This window comes from Plectrocnemia conspersa, unplaced genomic scaffold (genome assembly GCF_051122295.1).
Source record: "Plectrocnemia conspersa isolate PC_06_02 unplaced genomic scaffold, ASM5112229v1 ptg000013l, whole genome shotgun sequence".
Classification (NCBI taxonomy): Eukaryota; Metazoa; Arthropoda; class Insecta; order Trichoptera; family Polycentropodidae; genus Plectrocnemia; species Plectrocnemia conspersa.
In genome coordinates, this window is record NW_028277177.1 from 24538633 (window position 1) to 24555254 (window position 16622).

General features: G+C 33.8%; 1 protein-coding gene across 10 annotated transcripts in view; it reads left to right on the forward strand.

The window, feature by feature from the left end:
* zip (myosin heavy chain 10) overlaps positions 1–16622 on the forward strand; it is a 68887-nt gene that overhangs the window by 44679 nt on the left and 7586 nt on the right. For 9 of the 10 annotated variants that reach the window (XM_088201139.1, XM_088201137.1, XM_088201138.1 and 6 more), the window contains 12 exons: positions 5250–5406; positions 6965–7086; positions 9723–9746; positions 10978–11070; positions 11139–11568; positions 12502–14327; positions 14391–14874; positions 14947–15280; positions 15342–15612; positions 15676–15945; positions 16011–16139; positions 16197–16616. In XM_088201139.1, coding sequence (XP_088057265.1) covers positions 5250–5406; positions 6965–7086; positions 9723–9746; positions 10978–11070; positions 11139–11568; positions 12502–14327; positions 14391–14874; positions 14947–15280; positions 15342–15612; positions 15676–15945; positions 16011–16139; positions 16197–16616 — 4560 coding nt within the window. The remainder of the gene's footprint in view (positions 1–5249; positions 5407–6964; positions 7087–9722; positions 9747–10977; positions 11071–11138; positions 11569–12501; positions 14328–14390; positions 14875–14946; positions 15281–15341; positions 15613–15675; positions 15946–16010; positions 16140–16196; positions 16617–16622) is intronic. The other variant, XM_088201142.1, reaches the window with a different exon arrangement.

Genomic DNA, 16622 nt, shown 5'->3' on the forward strand with positions numbered 1-16622 from the left:
GGCATTTAGAGGTCGCGGGTTCTACTCCGTGACTGATTGTCATCATTTGGGTTTGTCGGTTAAATGGAAATTTACCAATATGCGTGTTTATATCGATCCGTCAGACTGCGGGATTGCAGTATCCCTGAATATATGCGTATATAAAGAAGAAAAAAACATATGTATGTTCATATTATCCGTCACCGGCATGTTCCGGTACCGATATTTACGCTTAATATGAACATCGACATACAAGCAGTATAGCTTTGTTTACTCTCCATATAACAAACCATATTTTTTATCAATAATAACAAAACAGTGACTCATATTGTGATATATAAATATATTTTAGTAATTATGGCGATTTTGCTTATTTAATATAATATCATTAACGATAATATAAATAATGTAAATAAAGCGGTTTTTTCTATACAGTGAGCTTATCAGTTAGTAATTGATTATTATTGCGACCGTAAAATAATTAAGTATGTCACATATTCAAGGTTTGTGCGATTATTTATTTACAAGTTTTATACGTTTGAGTTTTTGCACCAAACGCGATATAATTTAATTGAATCGATAATAACAATTAATTAGATCGTATCACTGGCGGCCCGTAAGAATTTGTAGTGGAGGAGCTGTAGCAATAACAGTTTAAAGATTATACAAAATATAAGATATTATACTAGACAAAAATACATAAAAATATTTAAGATAGAAACATTCATTTTTATACTGAGAGTAGTTTTATACGAGTTTGTAATATTATACAGTTTTGTTAATTAAATTAAAATTCACGTGATTGCCCTATATTTTAATTCTGATTGTCTTATATTCTGACCTTTTGCTATTTTTATTCTGACCCTGAATAATATAATTATGACCAAGTTGTTAATAAAATTCTGACCATTTAATTTATTGTCATATGATTGATAGTTTTGGCATCAATGATAAGCAGTACAGCAATCGCATGATCATGATCAATATTGAATCTATGATTTGGCGCGGCGCATTAAAATAATATGATAAAAAAAATAATATGAAATAAATTATTATCATGGCAAAGTTGGAAGATATTTAATTATAATAGTAAACACTTGAACGCTACTTATTATCGTAATGCATCATAGTTTTTAATTATAAAATCTTTTAAACCTTGATAACAAAGGAATGTTTTATGTATGCAAAGCTGTTTGTATAATAAATTCTTGAAATATTTTAAACCTAAATATACGGCACAGTCTACAATGAGGTCTTGTCAGATAAATATAACATGTATGTACATGTAAAAAATATAATTTTCTAGATCACTTGTTATCCTTGCATTCTCAGGCATAGGATTCATAGTAGTAGTACCTAACATATAAAGAAAGTCATTAGCGATAAAAATATTTATTGCCTTCTATATATCGTTCGGCGTGATTCATATGTGACTCATGCGACTAGTACAAAATCTTCCATTACATAACAGATTTTTTTTTACTTAAACTAATATTCTCGAGCTTTGAGCTCTCGAGTCGTGTCTTCGTCCGGATTTCAGGATCCTACGGGCGCGCCTATAATGGCCAAAACTGGCCTCGTGTCCATGGAAATAAAAATATAACTAACCGGTTTTTTCGCCTGGACACAAAAGCCTCGCGATCACTTTCGATCAAATGGCATAACTTATGCGCTTATCGGCCGTCTGGCCGAAAACAGTAGACCGCAAGCATTTTTTATCGGTGATATCACCTGGTGGTGAGGAAAGCAAGAGCGGAAACCAATTTGTCCTAGCGAAGTGGTATATCCCGCCAGGGGAAGTTGCGGTTTGACCAAACGGCTCAATTGTTTTCTCGAATCGCGCTCCTTTTACGGCTTTTTGATGGCCGACTTTGATTTGTGGAGAAAGAAAACGTTTAAAATGCCTTCTCCGATTGCGATCAGGTCGCCGGAGTGCTCAAGAATGTCCATTGACACCCATGATCTGACTCGACAACTATTTTTGGCATTAACATTTATAACACTCCCAAGATTTATTCTTTGATTCGGTCAATAAATGTTTTGATCGACTTAAAGCGTTTTCATCTATGATACACTTTGATTATTGATGACAAATACGGCATTTACAAATTCAAGTTTTCTTCTGTACGCAAATGATTTAAAATTGTATAAATGCATTCGATCTGTTGCGGTCTCCTTTACTCTACAGAGTGATTTAGACTCTCTATGGAGATTTCCGTGACATACTGTGTCATTTTCTCGATCCCGTTTGCCATTGAGAGCAAGTGGAGGTTCTCTCTACACGTACGCGACGTCTGTGATAAATCTTCCAAGATGCTCGGCTTTAGAGGAACGCCTTTCACTTTGACGACTCGTCAGTTATTTGCATCCTCTATGACACCTTAATTCGTAGCATACTTGAATCGGGATCTATAATTTGGAATCCCCGAATAACCAAATACTCCCTTTTAGTCAAAAATGTTCTTAAGATACCTTTATAAAAAGATATTTGCTTATTATCCGTTCTTATATCCCAGCGCCTTTCTTTTAGAAGCGTTGGGATACGATTCGCTGATAAAGTTGTATGTCGCTAAACATTTATTCAAACTACTGAAGGGTGCTGTCGACAATTCTCGAGGGAACGTCTTCGAGAATCACGATCGCGTCCTCTTTTAATGTACGTTGGGGCTAAGACGTACGCACTCGCTATGGTTATCGCCATCCGGATCTTTAATACGATGGTATTGCACATTGATCTGTTTAATGTCAGCTATGAGGAGCTGGTTCGGTTCGCATCATATAATTTTAATATCTTATGATTTTTTTGTTTTATTGTAAGTAGACATATTTTTTTGTATTGAAATACTACAATGTATTGTTTTCAACCATGGTGACGCATTGGGAGTAACCTGTTAGGTTAAGATAGTCTTAATTTAATTTAAATAAATAATATATAAAATAAATAAAATTTATTGTAAATATTTCATTTAATATATAAATATCTCTATTATTTAATAAAAGAATAAATTAATATTACGATTCTTATAAATAATAAACTTTAAAATTTAATACAAATAATATTAGTACACTTCTTGATTTTTAATTAAATTCCATTCAATTATAAAAATTAAATTTCAATAAAAAATTCTAATTAAAAAAATAGAATTCTAGTAGTAGATAAATATAATTTTTTTTAATTAATATAATATCATTTATATTATAAATATATAATTAAACTTCTCATGTTAATTCTGCTAAAATCAAATATATTTTATATAATGATAGAAGATATAAAATAAAAAAAATTATTCTTTCTTTGTTATTATATTTAATGACCATTAAATTATTTAATTAAATATATTCGTATTTAGATTCCATAATATAGATCCCTAATCTAATAAAGTATGACTACATTATTGAGGAGCCTTATTTATTAATATATAATTAAAAGTTTCTTTTCGCTTAATTTCTGGTTTAGCGCGTTTACATTTGTTTGCCCTGCCAAGCCAGTACGTATACCGATCGTATGTGCCTATGATTTTATTTTACTTCTTATCTATGTATTTTTCGATGGTTATATAATATATCCACATATCAATAAATTATCGGATTATGCGGTTGGATTTCATCGAGCTTTATTACACGATCAGATTTATGATAGTAATTTGATCAATTGTATAATATCGCTTATCATATTATTATTAAATCCAATACACGTTGAACGTTCGTCATCACTAAAATACTAAAATAAACAATGCTGAGACACTTTCACAAAAGCTAGATATACCGCAATTTAATAATTCCAAACGTGTCGCTAAATGCGATTATTTTTATCGCGGTTAGATAACGCACGCGCTTATTGCACAGGGGAGCTCAACATTTTCTTCGGTGAGTCACTGGCGTGACTCACATCCTACAATTTATTCAGCTTCACTTATCGCCATTGGCCATCCAGTTCGCATGTGTGCAATCACTCGCAGAATTGACCCAATGTTTGTTTTCATTTTTTTATTTTAGCACTTGTGTATGGTTATACGCCCGTCGCCCATTGGCGCTGAAGAGTTGCATTAGATGCGGATCGTGTGACTGACTCGCTCGGGAATGCTCGGAATTTGGTCCGGCGTCGTGTGTCGCCGACACGACGTTGACATGACGATGACAAAATAATGATCTAAAGGCGCATGTCCTTGTGTGCCTCAAAAAATAAGATTCGAGCGCATTGACTTATACCTTTATTTATTTTTTAACCTAGACACCATCGAATTAATGCATTTTGTGATTCTGGAGACGAGTTTCTTATTTTAAACGCCATATCGTGCCCATTATTTTGTCTTGTGGTACCCAACGCGCGCATACTTAGGTAAAAAAATTTTCATTGAGTTCATCAGTGACATCGGATGATCTTCCACTCCTTGTTTCATCATGAACGTTACTTTCTGTTTTAACATGGACGTCATTCCCCCCCCCCCCCCACCCTAGAATATGTTCAATGAAAATGCATGTCATTTAATGAAATATGAAATTTTAATTTTAGAAATTCAAAAGATTTTTATGTTTATTTATCATTTCTTTATCATCATGTGTCACCTTCCTGCATCTTTTTACATTCTCAATTGGTGAAAATTTTGAACTTTCTGTATTGATGACAAAGCGTTATAAAGCCTACTGTGTTCGGTTAGTATACATTCTTAGAACAATCAGAGTATTGTTGAGCATCAATCTCAAAAATTCTCAACGCCTTATATGGCAGTCTAAGGATTAGATCTAGAACAGCACTTGCGCTCATTTAATGCGTGTTATGAAAGTGGTAGCTGTATATGCTATCGAAACGTCGACTAATCAAAAATAGAGTTGCACTTTGTAATTGCCAAAGAAATGCCTTGTCAACTTTTCATTGTTATTGACCAACGCCTCATTGTGCGAATTCTTCGATTTTGCGCTATTTCTAAAGCAATTGACGTCAATTCGCAACAACAAAAGATGTACATTTTCGACAGAATATTTAGCATTATAGTAATGCACGAACTTGAATACAAATTTTTGAGGAAAAATGTACCCATTGTTTAAAACGTTGTCGGCGTATATCTCTTCACACGAATTTTTCTATCTACGTTTTCATATTATTATTATTTACAGTGGCAGTGAACTATTATTGAAAAAGACGATAACATTTTTGGACGAGAAAATGGTTCAAACACGTATGATTCCATTGATTTTTGTAGATTTTTAAATGATTACATATTAAAATTTATGTTTTTATCAGAAATTTTACATGTATCTGTATATTTCAGACATATTCTGGTCTCTTCTGCGTGGTGGTGAATCCTTACAAGAGATTGCCCATCTACACCGAGAAGATCATGGAAAGGTACAAGGGTATAAAAAGGCGTGAAGTACCGCCCCACGTATTTGCCATCACTGACAATGCCTACCGGTCTATGTTGCAAGGTTTGTATCTCGATTTTAAACTATGTATCTGATAGCGCTTTTACTTATAAATATATATAGCAAATTATTGTATTATTTTGCCATTCTATTGATTATCTTTAAAAAAATTCTAAAGCAAATGTTCAACCGATACTTATTAATTAAAAGTATAATACTGTAGATAAGACACGAACTTGGACTCCAAAGAACATAATCCATTCAAGCTATATCAGTTGATAAGACCGTGACATTATATATGTATATATATAAATATATACATAAAATAATACAATGTTAAGACACGTATCATAAGTAGGCCCTGAATATGAAAAACTTTCATTATTAATCATTGAAGTGACTGTCAACATTTTTCTATCAACAGAATAAATAATATTATTTATCTCTTAGATAATTATTGATCTATTAAATATTAGAAAATATCAATGTATTTAATTGGTATATATATTTAAAAAATATAAAAAGGTCCACAAAAATTTCACTGCTCATGATGACAAATGAAATAGTAAGTCTTAAAAATTGTTAGATAATAATAATAATATTATGTGATTTCTCTCATTCACATGGCTCGAATCTGTTTTTAATGTCACTAATCATAGATGTCATTAGTGTCTTATCAAAATATTTTAGTAAATATTTTAGAATAATTACGATAAAATTGTTTGTTAGTTTATATCTTTTATACTTTTAAAAATTAAGTTTACTATCTACAAAATATGTAATAAATTAATATTGCGACTAAATTTTTTTTATATTCATATATTATATATTTTATTAATATAGCTAATTATTTATAATCTTATAAAAACATACATATATTACATAATATAAACATAAACAGAATATACAAAAAACTTCAATATTATAATTTATTTCTTAATGCATGAGGGTTTCTAAATTCGATTGAGGAAACCCGCTTCATTTTTATTTTTTTGCGGATTGTTCTAGGAATATTATTACAGCAATTCACATCTCCATACAATATTCTCCTTACCGTACTTGTTTGCTTATAAGTAACTATCCTTAATATCTATTTTTCTACTATTTTTTTCAATATGTAATTACAATATTCCTTTAAATTTAATTTTTTATCAATAATTACTCCTAAATAATAGAGTTATCTATAACTATTTTTATATTATTATCTAACATTATCGTATATATGACTTACATTTATGTACATATCTATTGAGAGTATAAAAATAGTGTAACTTAACCGAAACTTTTTATTATTTATTATCAAAGAAAAATGAGATTTATTCATAATACAAATTAAATTAAAAAAGTATTCTTTTTAATGGTTTCATAGAGAAATTGATTTTAATAACTGAGCTTATTCATTATAAAAAACGACTGCTTTCTGCTTACTTTTTCTTAATGGAATGCTTATGCTGCCAAAGAATTTGATAATACACATTCAAGACTAAATTTGTAAACAGCCGACTTCTTAGAAAGCTTGTTTATAAGACGCCAGTACTCTTGGCAGCGATACTCAATGGTTGCATTCTGGCACGTCATCTTCGTTCAAAAAGCTAAATGAAAATCTGTTTATTTCTTTCAGACCGCGAAGATCAGTCCATCCTATGTACAGGAGAGTCAGGCGCCGGTAAGACCGAGAACACCAAGAAGGTCATCCAGTACTTGGCTTACGTGGCGGCTTCGAAACCGAAAGGATCCGGAGCGGTAAGATTAAAACTTTTGCGATAAGATAGCAATCTGATCGGTTATCCAGCCAGAATCTTATCCATGAACGTGTACCATATGAAGTGCATTGATAAAAATAGATTAAATTATTTTAAAAACAGTTTGCCAAAAATATCGCCAATGTTTGTTTTGGTTAATTTGATTAAAATATACGTGTTTGGATAAGAATCTTGAAATATATATTATATATAAAATGTACAGTGAATGTCTTATAATCTTCACAGCTTAGCTATAGGTTAGTTTTGGTACTGTTATTTTATTGTCAGTTAACAAACGAGGGATGTTTACAATGTTCTAGAAATTTATACTGCTATTTAATCGGTACGTAGGTGTGAACCAAGAAAGATCTTGCTCCATTTGATTGACTAATATATAAACTGTTGAACAAACCTTTAATTAACGATCAGTTTCTAAGAAGTTCGTGAGATTTTGCAATACCGGGACCTGTTAGTGCTTAATTACGTCCTTCATCGGCTACAACTAGGATTGTCACTGCATTTTCTGGCGGAGAAAAGGATTTCCCAGAACCGAAACTTAAAATTTGGATTTAAATTTTCATTGACGAATCACTCTCTTCTTTTATTCTTAAAAGCAGTTTTTATTTTGTTTGGCGTTAGATATTGTCGCCACAAGAACAAGCATTTTCAGTTTATTAACCCTTTGTAGTCCAAATTTTTTTTAATAAGAGTTGCCCTAAGTTTAAGCTATTTTTAATGAATATATTTAATTAAATAATTTAATGATCATTAAAAATATAAAAATAATTATTGTATTTCTTCTACATTATATGAAATAAATCCTATTTTGGTAGAATTAACATTTTTATATAAAATATTTTTTTATATTATAATAATTGATTTATTTATTTTTTTAATTGGAAAATATTTTTTTATTTAAATTTAAATTTAATTTATATTAATTCAAGAATCTTTACCGATATTACTATGTATTTCTGATATGAGAGTATTGGTCGAAGTGTATTCAAATCGAATTTTGGTCAATAGGTGGGCGCAAAAACAATTATCACAAACACAATTTTATTGCTTTTGACATGGATTTTTGACTTCTGAGAAGGGATAATTGTTTTTTGCACCCTCTTATTGGTCAAAATTCGGTTTAGATATGCCTTATTCAATATAAATGCTAGGCAATGCAATAGACGTCATTTGAAGGGGGGGCATTCCCCCTTAATAGTAATAATCTCTTAAATTTAGCCAGAAAAATGCATATCATTTAATAAAATACTAAGAATCTTAATGAAATCGAAATATTAAAATAATGTCCACTGATTGACCAATTTTTGCCCCCCCCCCTCTCATGGAAAAAGCTAAAATGACGTCCCTTTTCAATGTGGTGGTCTAAAAAAAGCTTAAATATTGTAATATACATTTTGAAAATAGCCCAAAATTTCTAAAACTGCGATTATTTTGTTCTCAGCTATGAAGAATAGTGATTATTTAACTTTTATTATTATTTATAAACTGTCCGCTATGATTTTTTAATATTATAATTAATTAATAAATATAATGTTCAATCAATGGGTCTTGAGATAATTTAAAACCATTCACAGTACATTTTATGTATTACTTTTAATTTATTAATTGTTTTGGTGCAAGTATTTGTTTTGGAATCTCAATAAAATGATATTTTATTTAGATTTTCAATCCTTATATATGTAACTATATCTAAGGTAGATTCCATGTACAGATTACTACGATTTAAGCTTGTGCATTTTATATTTTGTTTGTGTTTGTGTGATATATCTTGCATGTTTTTATTTATATTTTACTTTAATGCCTTTTTTGTATGTATCATTATTTTTATCCTTTCCCCAATGTCCAACAATGTCCTTGCTTGTTATGTTGACTGTATTACATCGACCAATTTGAACATATGCTAGTTTCCCTCCGAGCTAAACTCTCTAAGGCCTTTATTATTTATAGTAACAGATGTCTGCCGTAAAATGCCCAAATTGAACGCCTTCCTTTTACGCACTAGACAACTTTGGACTATAATCCATATAAGGATTTTATAGGTCACCACTAATAATCACACTTTGCAACACGCTTTTTGCTACAAAGAGGCGATGTTGTTATTAATATGTAAAATTAATCTATTATTAGTCATTCCAAGTAGATAAATTTCTTCTATTTATTATAATTTAGTTTATTTTTAAATAAATTTTGACTATCATTAACATATCAGATCAGATTATCATTAACATATGTAAAAGAATAAAAATAACTAACAATTGGTAAGATATCAGCCGTATTGTATTTTTAAACATTAATCTAATTTTATTTTATTTTTAATTTATGCCATCAGACGTTTATGTATAGGGAATGTTTCTTTTTTCCGAGGGTAAGGTTTGATTTTATTTTTTCCGTCTAATCCCAATCCACATGATCCAAAATCCTATAATTTGATTTGAAGCATGTCGCATGATACGATTTGCACACAACACACCCACTACACACGTTTATTTTTTTATACCTGTCTATCAATACTTTCTTTGTCTGCCGATTTATTTGGACCATCTTCTTCGTTGATGTCACGGCGTAACTTACGATCGATCGCAACATATGGACATCCGTTGGCTACTACCAAATGTGCAGGCACCTAGTCCTCAGTTGATTATAGTAAGTACTGTAAACTGAAAAAAAAAACATGTATTAACACACAACGGTAACTGAAAAAGGGATGCAATAAATTGATCTGATTGTTTGCTGTTATTTTTATTTTACGCGTGCGGACGCGGTACAGAAACATCAGCATGTACGTACAGACTGACGCACATTATTATTTATTTTTTGTAGATTTTGCTGTATATATTAGTTCTGTAAGTTTGAGCAATTAAGTATATACGATTTATAGTTGTATTGTGCAGGTTTTATTTTACCTGAAGCACTGGAAAGTATTGTCATTCAAGTTTTGTTATGATCTGAATTCATTTATCATTTAGGCTCTTTAGAGATACTCGATGCTTATCAAATTAGTAATTTATATTTTGAAAAGTGATACACTTTATTAAAATTCAAATACAGATAATAAAAAAATAGCTATTATAATGGGATTAAATGAAGAGTGTTACAGAATTCCATTTGTACACTTCTTGGAGTGACAGACATGCATCACCATACTGAACTTTTATTCGTCAATAAATTTCTGCTCAAAAAATGAGCAGAAATTCGGATATTTTAAATCACTGCATTGCTTTTATGTTGCATGTCTGATTTGTACTGCTGCCCGTCAGCTACTCTTATCATAACTTTGTATTGTATATTGGGTTAATAAGTATGTGCCTCTTTGATCTCGAAAGTTCATCATCTTAAGATTCTATACTTTAAAGACTTTATATTTCCAGTACTTTTATTAAAATGCACAATATGACTCAAACGTAGATTGTGTACATAAATATATCAATTCCTTATCACTTTTGTACATAGAGGTGCATCCAAAGTATTATTTTATTACGCGTATGTTTGATAGTAATATTGCTGGTGCTAGAGTTGAATCATTTTTTTAAAATGAAAATATATTTCCCACATGCTGCTTTTAATTGATCTCGGTAGAATACGACTCCTGTGACATGGACATTTGAGGTAAGGTATACGCATAATACAGAAAAATTTAAAATCGACATATTTTCAAATACAGCAGAATCTGAATTGCATGTATTTTTTATAATAAATATTACTTGGGCATATTTTTTAATTTTTAAAAAAAGATCATACGTAAATCTTGCGATTGCATTTTTAATAACGCTTCAATCGTCAATATTATATATCACGTGTCTCGACATATTAACATCTTTCTATATTTCCGAATAGTGTTTGATGGCGCATATTAATGTTTATTCGTTTTTTATAGGGCGAATTAGAACAGCAATTGCTTCAGGCGAATCCGATTTTAGAAGCTTTCGGTAATGCCAAGACGGTCAAGAACGACAACTCTTCGCGTTTCGTAAGTCTCGCCTCGTTTTCTTATGTGCTTTTAATATTTTTTTATTAATTTTTTACGTTGAATTTCAGGGTAAATTCATCCGAATCAACTTCGACGCTTCTGGATACATCGCCGGTGCTAATATTGAGACATATCTATTGGAGAAATCCAGAGCGATCCGTCAGGCGAAAGACGAGCGTACTTTCCACATATTCTACCAATTGTTAGCCGGCGCCACTGCTCAACATCGGGCCGAATTTCTACTCGAAGATGCCAAATCTTACAGCTTCTTATCATACGGCTCGATACCGGTGCCGGGCATCGATGACAATCAAGAATTCCAAGCCACCATAAAATCCATGAACATCATGGGCATGACTCAAGAAGACTTTAATTCCATATTCCGCGTCGTCTCCGCAGTCATGCTGTTCGGAAACATGCAATTCAAACAAGAGAGGAACTCAGATCAAGCGACTCTGCCTGATAATACAGTCGCTCAGCAAATAGCCCACCTTTTAGGTATGTCATATTATTAGCGTTGCTTATAAGAGTTCACCATTTCTTTCTGTCTTCTTCAACATTTTTGATCAGATGCAAATATATCAATAAAAATATTACAACGTCGACACTAAACTGATAAATTGTACTCAATAATTCTTAATATGATACTGTTTGATTGAATTTTTAGGGACCTGGTTTATAAAACCTAACAATTGTACGGTTGATATATATTTTTTACTTTCTATATAGTGAAATATTTTTAAATCGATGTAAAGCAAGTGATTGCATTGAAATTAATAAATAGTAAAGGTCCTAAGTAAAATCCCTGAGGAACACCCGAGTACTACAAACTGCGGTATATTCATATTCGTTAGAAATATATAATTCTAGCCATTTGTAAATGTTACCACTAGAGTTATCGATCGAATATTCGAATTATTCGTCGGAATTTCAAGTATATGAATATTTGAATAATTGATCGAATATTCGTTTATACTGTCTCATATGAAATTTGAAAAAATTTTAGAATGAAACAATTTGTGAGATGGTGCCGACACGATTTTATTGCTTTTGACGTGAATTTTTGACTTCCGAGAAGTGATAATTGTTTTTTGCGCCCTTCTATTGCCCAAAAATCGATTTGAATACACTTTGACCAATACTCTCATATCAATATTTTTTTAAATAAATATTTTTTTTGTGACGATTTTGCTACCTAAAAACATATGATTTTCTGCGAGGGCTTCTCTTGTGCAGAAATAATTTTACGAATTATCTTTGTTAGAATATTGAAAAATTTACGTTGTAATCATTTTTGTCAGATCATTAATAAATATTAAGGGTCCCAAGAGTACTATAAACTGGGGTATATTTATATTCGTTAGAAATATGTAATTCCAGCCATTTGTAAATGTTACCACAAATTCCAATATCTTTTTATTTTGTTTAAAGGTCTATCTGTGACCGAGATGACGAAAGCTTTCCTCAAGCCTCGCATCAAAGTAGGAAGAGATTTCGTCACTAAGGCTCAGACAAAGGAGCAAGTAGAATTCTCCGTAGAGGCCATTGCCAAAGCATGCTACGAGAGAATGTTCAGATGGCTCGTGAACAGAATCAATCGCTCGTTGGACAGGACCAAGCGTCAAGGAGCGTCTTTCATCGGCATTCTCGATATGGCCGGATTTGAAATCTTCGAGTTGAACTCATTCGAACAACTGTGCATCAATTACACAAACGAGAAATTACAGCAACTTTTCAACCACACCATGTTCATATTAGAACAAGAAGAGTATCAACGAGAAGGCATCGAATGGAAGTTCATCGATTTTGGTCTTGATCTCCAACCAACGATCGATCTCATAGATAAACCGATGGGCATCATGTCTCTATTGGACGAGGAATGTTGGTTCCCCAAAGCCACGGACAAAACGTTTGTCGAAAAATTAGTCGGAGCTCACTCTGTTCATCCGAAGTTCTTGAAAACGGACTTCAGAGGAGTGGCCGATTTTGCCATTATACATTACGCCGGTAAAGTCGACTATTCGGCCGAAAAGTGGTTGATGAAGAACATGGATCCACTAAACGAAAACATCGTTCAGCTCTTGCAATCGTCGCAAGATCCGTTTGTGTGTTATATTTGGAAAGATGCAGAAATTGTCGGTATGGCTCAACAGGCTCTCACCGATACGCAGTTCGGCGCTAGGACTCGCAAGGGCATGTTCAGAACCGTTTCGCAGTTGTACAAAGAGCAGCTCACTAAATTAATGGCCACTTTGAGGAACACCAATCCTAACTTTGTCAGATGTATCATTCCCAATCATGAAAAACGCGCTGGTAAAATCGAAGCTGCGCTAGTGCTGGATCAGCTCAGATGCAACGGTGTGTTGGAAGGAATAAGAATCTGCAGACAAGGTTTCCCTAATAGGATACCGTTCCAAGAGTTCAGGCAGAGATATGAGCTGCTCACGCCGAATGTCATCGCTAAAGGATTCATGGACGGCAAGAAAGCCTGTGAGCAGATGATTCGCGCTTTAGACTTAGACAAGAATCTTTACAGAGTCGGACAGTCGAAGATTTTCTTCAGAGCTGGTGTCTTAGCTCAACTCGAAGAAGAAAGAGATTTGAAGATCACGGATTTGATCGTTAACTTCCAGGCATTCTGCAGGGGTTACTTGGCTAGGAGGAATTACCAGAAGCGTCTTCAGCAGTTAAACGCGATTAGAATCATTCAGAGGAACTGCGCTGCTTATTTGAAATTGAGGAATTGGCAATGGTGGCGATTGTACATTAAGGTGAAACCTTTGCTGGAAGTGACGAAACAAGAAGAAAAGTTGACTCAAAAGGAAGACGAGCTGCGACAGATCAAAGACAAATTGGACGGAGAAGAGAAGCGGTGCCGAGAGATCGAGGTTAAATTCCAGCAAGCTAATGAGGAAAAAATACAATTATCAGAGCAATTGCAAGCTGAAATTGAATTGTGTGCCGAGGCAGAAGAAGCACGTGTGCGTTCGGCTGCTAGAAAACAAGAACTCGAAGAGATAATTCATGATATGGAGGCGCGAATTGAAGAAGAAGAGGAAAGGTCTAATACTTTCCAGCAGGAGAAGAAGAAACTCCAAGAGAACATTCAAGATTTAGAGGAGCAATTAGAGGAAGAGGAAGCTGCCCGCCAAAAGCTGCAGTTAGAAAAGGTCCAATTAGATTCTCGGATTAAGAAATACGAGGAAGACCTCGCCGTTTGTGAAGATTCGAATCAAAAGCTTCATAAAGAGAAGAAAGTAAGTTTAATAAAATATATTTGAATTTTTTTTTTATTGTATTTTAATCGTAATTTATTTTAGCTATTGGAAGAAAGAAGCGCTGATTTATCTCAAACGTTGGCAGAAGAAGAAGAAAAGGCTAAGCATCTCAGCAAGTTGAAGGCTAAGCATGAAACGACGATCGCCGAGTTGGAAGAGAAGCTAACCAAAGATCACCAACAGAGGCAAGAAGCGGACAGAGTAAAGAGGAAGATAGAAGCGGAAGTTCAAGATTTAAAAGAGCAATTGAACGAGAGGAAGACTCAAATCGAAGAGACGTATCTCCAGCTGGGTAAGAAGGAAGAGGAGCTGGCCCAGGCCATGACCCGCATGGACGAAGAGAGTGCCATGCGTGCCACTGCACAGAAGAACCTCAGAGAGCTAGAATCGCAGTTTGCAGATTTGCAAGAAGATTTAGAAGCCGAGAAAGTGGCTCGCGGTAAAGCCGAGAAGCAAAAGAGAGACTTGAACGAAGAACTGGAGGCTCTCAAGAGTGAACTTTTAGACTCGCTCGATACTACTGCAGGTTTGTACTTTGATGAAAGTCTTATCTTTTATTTTGAAATCCCATTAATTTATATAAATTTAATCCTTCTAGCTCAACAAGAACTCAGATCTAAACGCGAACAAGAAGTAATAACATTGAAAAAGAACTTGGAAGAGGAAGGTGTTTCTCACGAAGCCACTATCGCCGATATGAGACATAAGCATTCTCAAGAGCTACAAGCGACCAACGAACGAATCGAACAGTTCAATAAATCCAAAGCCAGCTTGGAAAAATCAAAGCAGACATTGGAAGCTGAAAACGCGGATTTGGCACAAGACTTGCGCACAGTAGGAGCTTCTAGAGCGGAAGCGGAAAGGCGTCGCAAGCAAGTCGAACAGCAATTGCAAGATCTCACCGCTAGATTGCAAGAAACAGAAAGAGTCAGGTATGAAGTTATTCAATAGTATTTATATTGTAGTGTTTTAAAATATAATCGTGTTATATAGACTCGAGTTGCAAGAGAAGACGGTTCGTTTGCAAAGCGAGAGCGAACAAGCTCTACAGCAATTGGAAGAAGCTGAGTCAAAAGCAACGGCTGCTTTTAAGCAAGCCGGTCATGCTGATCAACAACTTGCCGAAACTCAAACGCAATTGGAAGAAGAAACCAAACATAAATTAGCACTACAATTGAAGCTGAAACAATTAGAAAGCGATAAAGAAACTCTACAAGAACAGATTGAAGAAGAAGAAGAAGCGAAACGTGGATTTGAAAAACAAGTATGCATTGTTTGCGTATCGTTAACTATATTAAAAATAGTCTAATCTAATTTATTTTTTTAGATATTGGCTCTGAACACTCAATTGGGCGATGCCAAGAAAAAGGCCGAAGAAGAAGCTGAAAACGCTGCCAATTTGGACGAGCAAAGGAAGAGACTGACGAAGGACATGGAAGTTCTGCATAGACAGATCGAAGAACTGCAACAGATGAACGATAAATTAGATAAGAGCAAGAAGAAAATACAAGCCGAATTAGAAGATACTAATATTGAGTTGGAAACGCAGCGTAGTAAAGTAATCGAGTTGGAAAAGAAGCAGAAGAGCTTTGATAAGGTTTGTATTTTTTAACTACATATTAATTTTGATCGGTTTTATGAGATTGGTGTATCGATTTATAGGTCGTCGCTGAAGAACGAGCAATTGCCGATAGAAACGCTATGGACAGAGATACTGCCGAGCGCGAAGCTAGAGAAAAGGAGACTAAAGTGTTGAGTCTCACCAGGGAGCTCGATGACGCTAGTGAAGAGGTTATTTTGAATCAAAATTATTTGCCTCGATTTATTTTAACCGATTTGTCTTTATAGATTAAAGAACTCGAACGTAGCAAACGACAGCTTCAAATCGAGCTGGATGAAGTTGCCAATAACCAGGGAACGGCCGATAAGAACGTGCACGAGTTGGAGAGGGCGAAACGTTCGCTGGAGACTCAATTGGCTGAATTGAGAACTCATAACGAAGAGATGGAGGACGAGCTTCAGCTCATGGAAGATGCTAAACTGAGATTAGAAGTTAACATGCAAGCTTTGAGGTCCCAATTCGAACGAGACTTACAGGTTAAGGAAGAACAGTCCGAAGAGAAGAGGAGAGGTTTAGTGAAATCGTTGCGAGATATCGAAGCTGAATTGGACGAGGAGCGTAAGCAACGTGCTGCAGCGGTGGCGGCTCGTAAGAAGCTCGAATCTGGTCTCAAAGACACCGAAGCCACTATCAATATGCACAATAAAGTATGA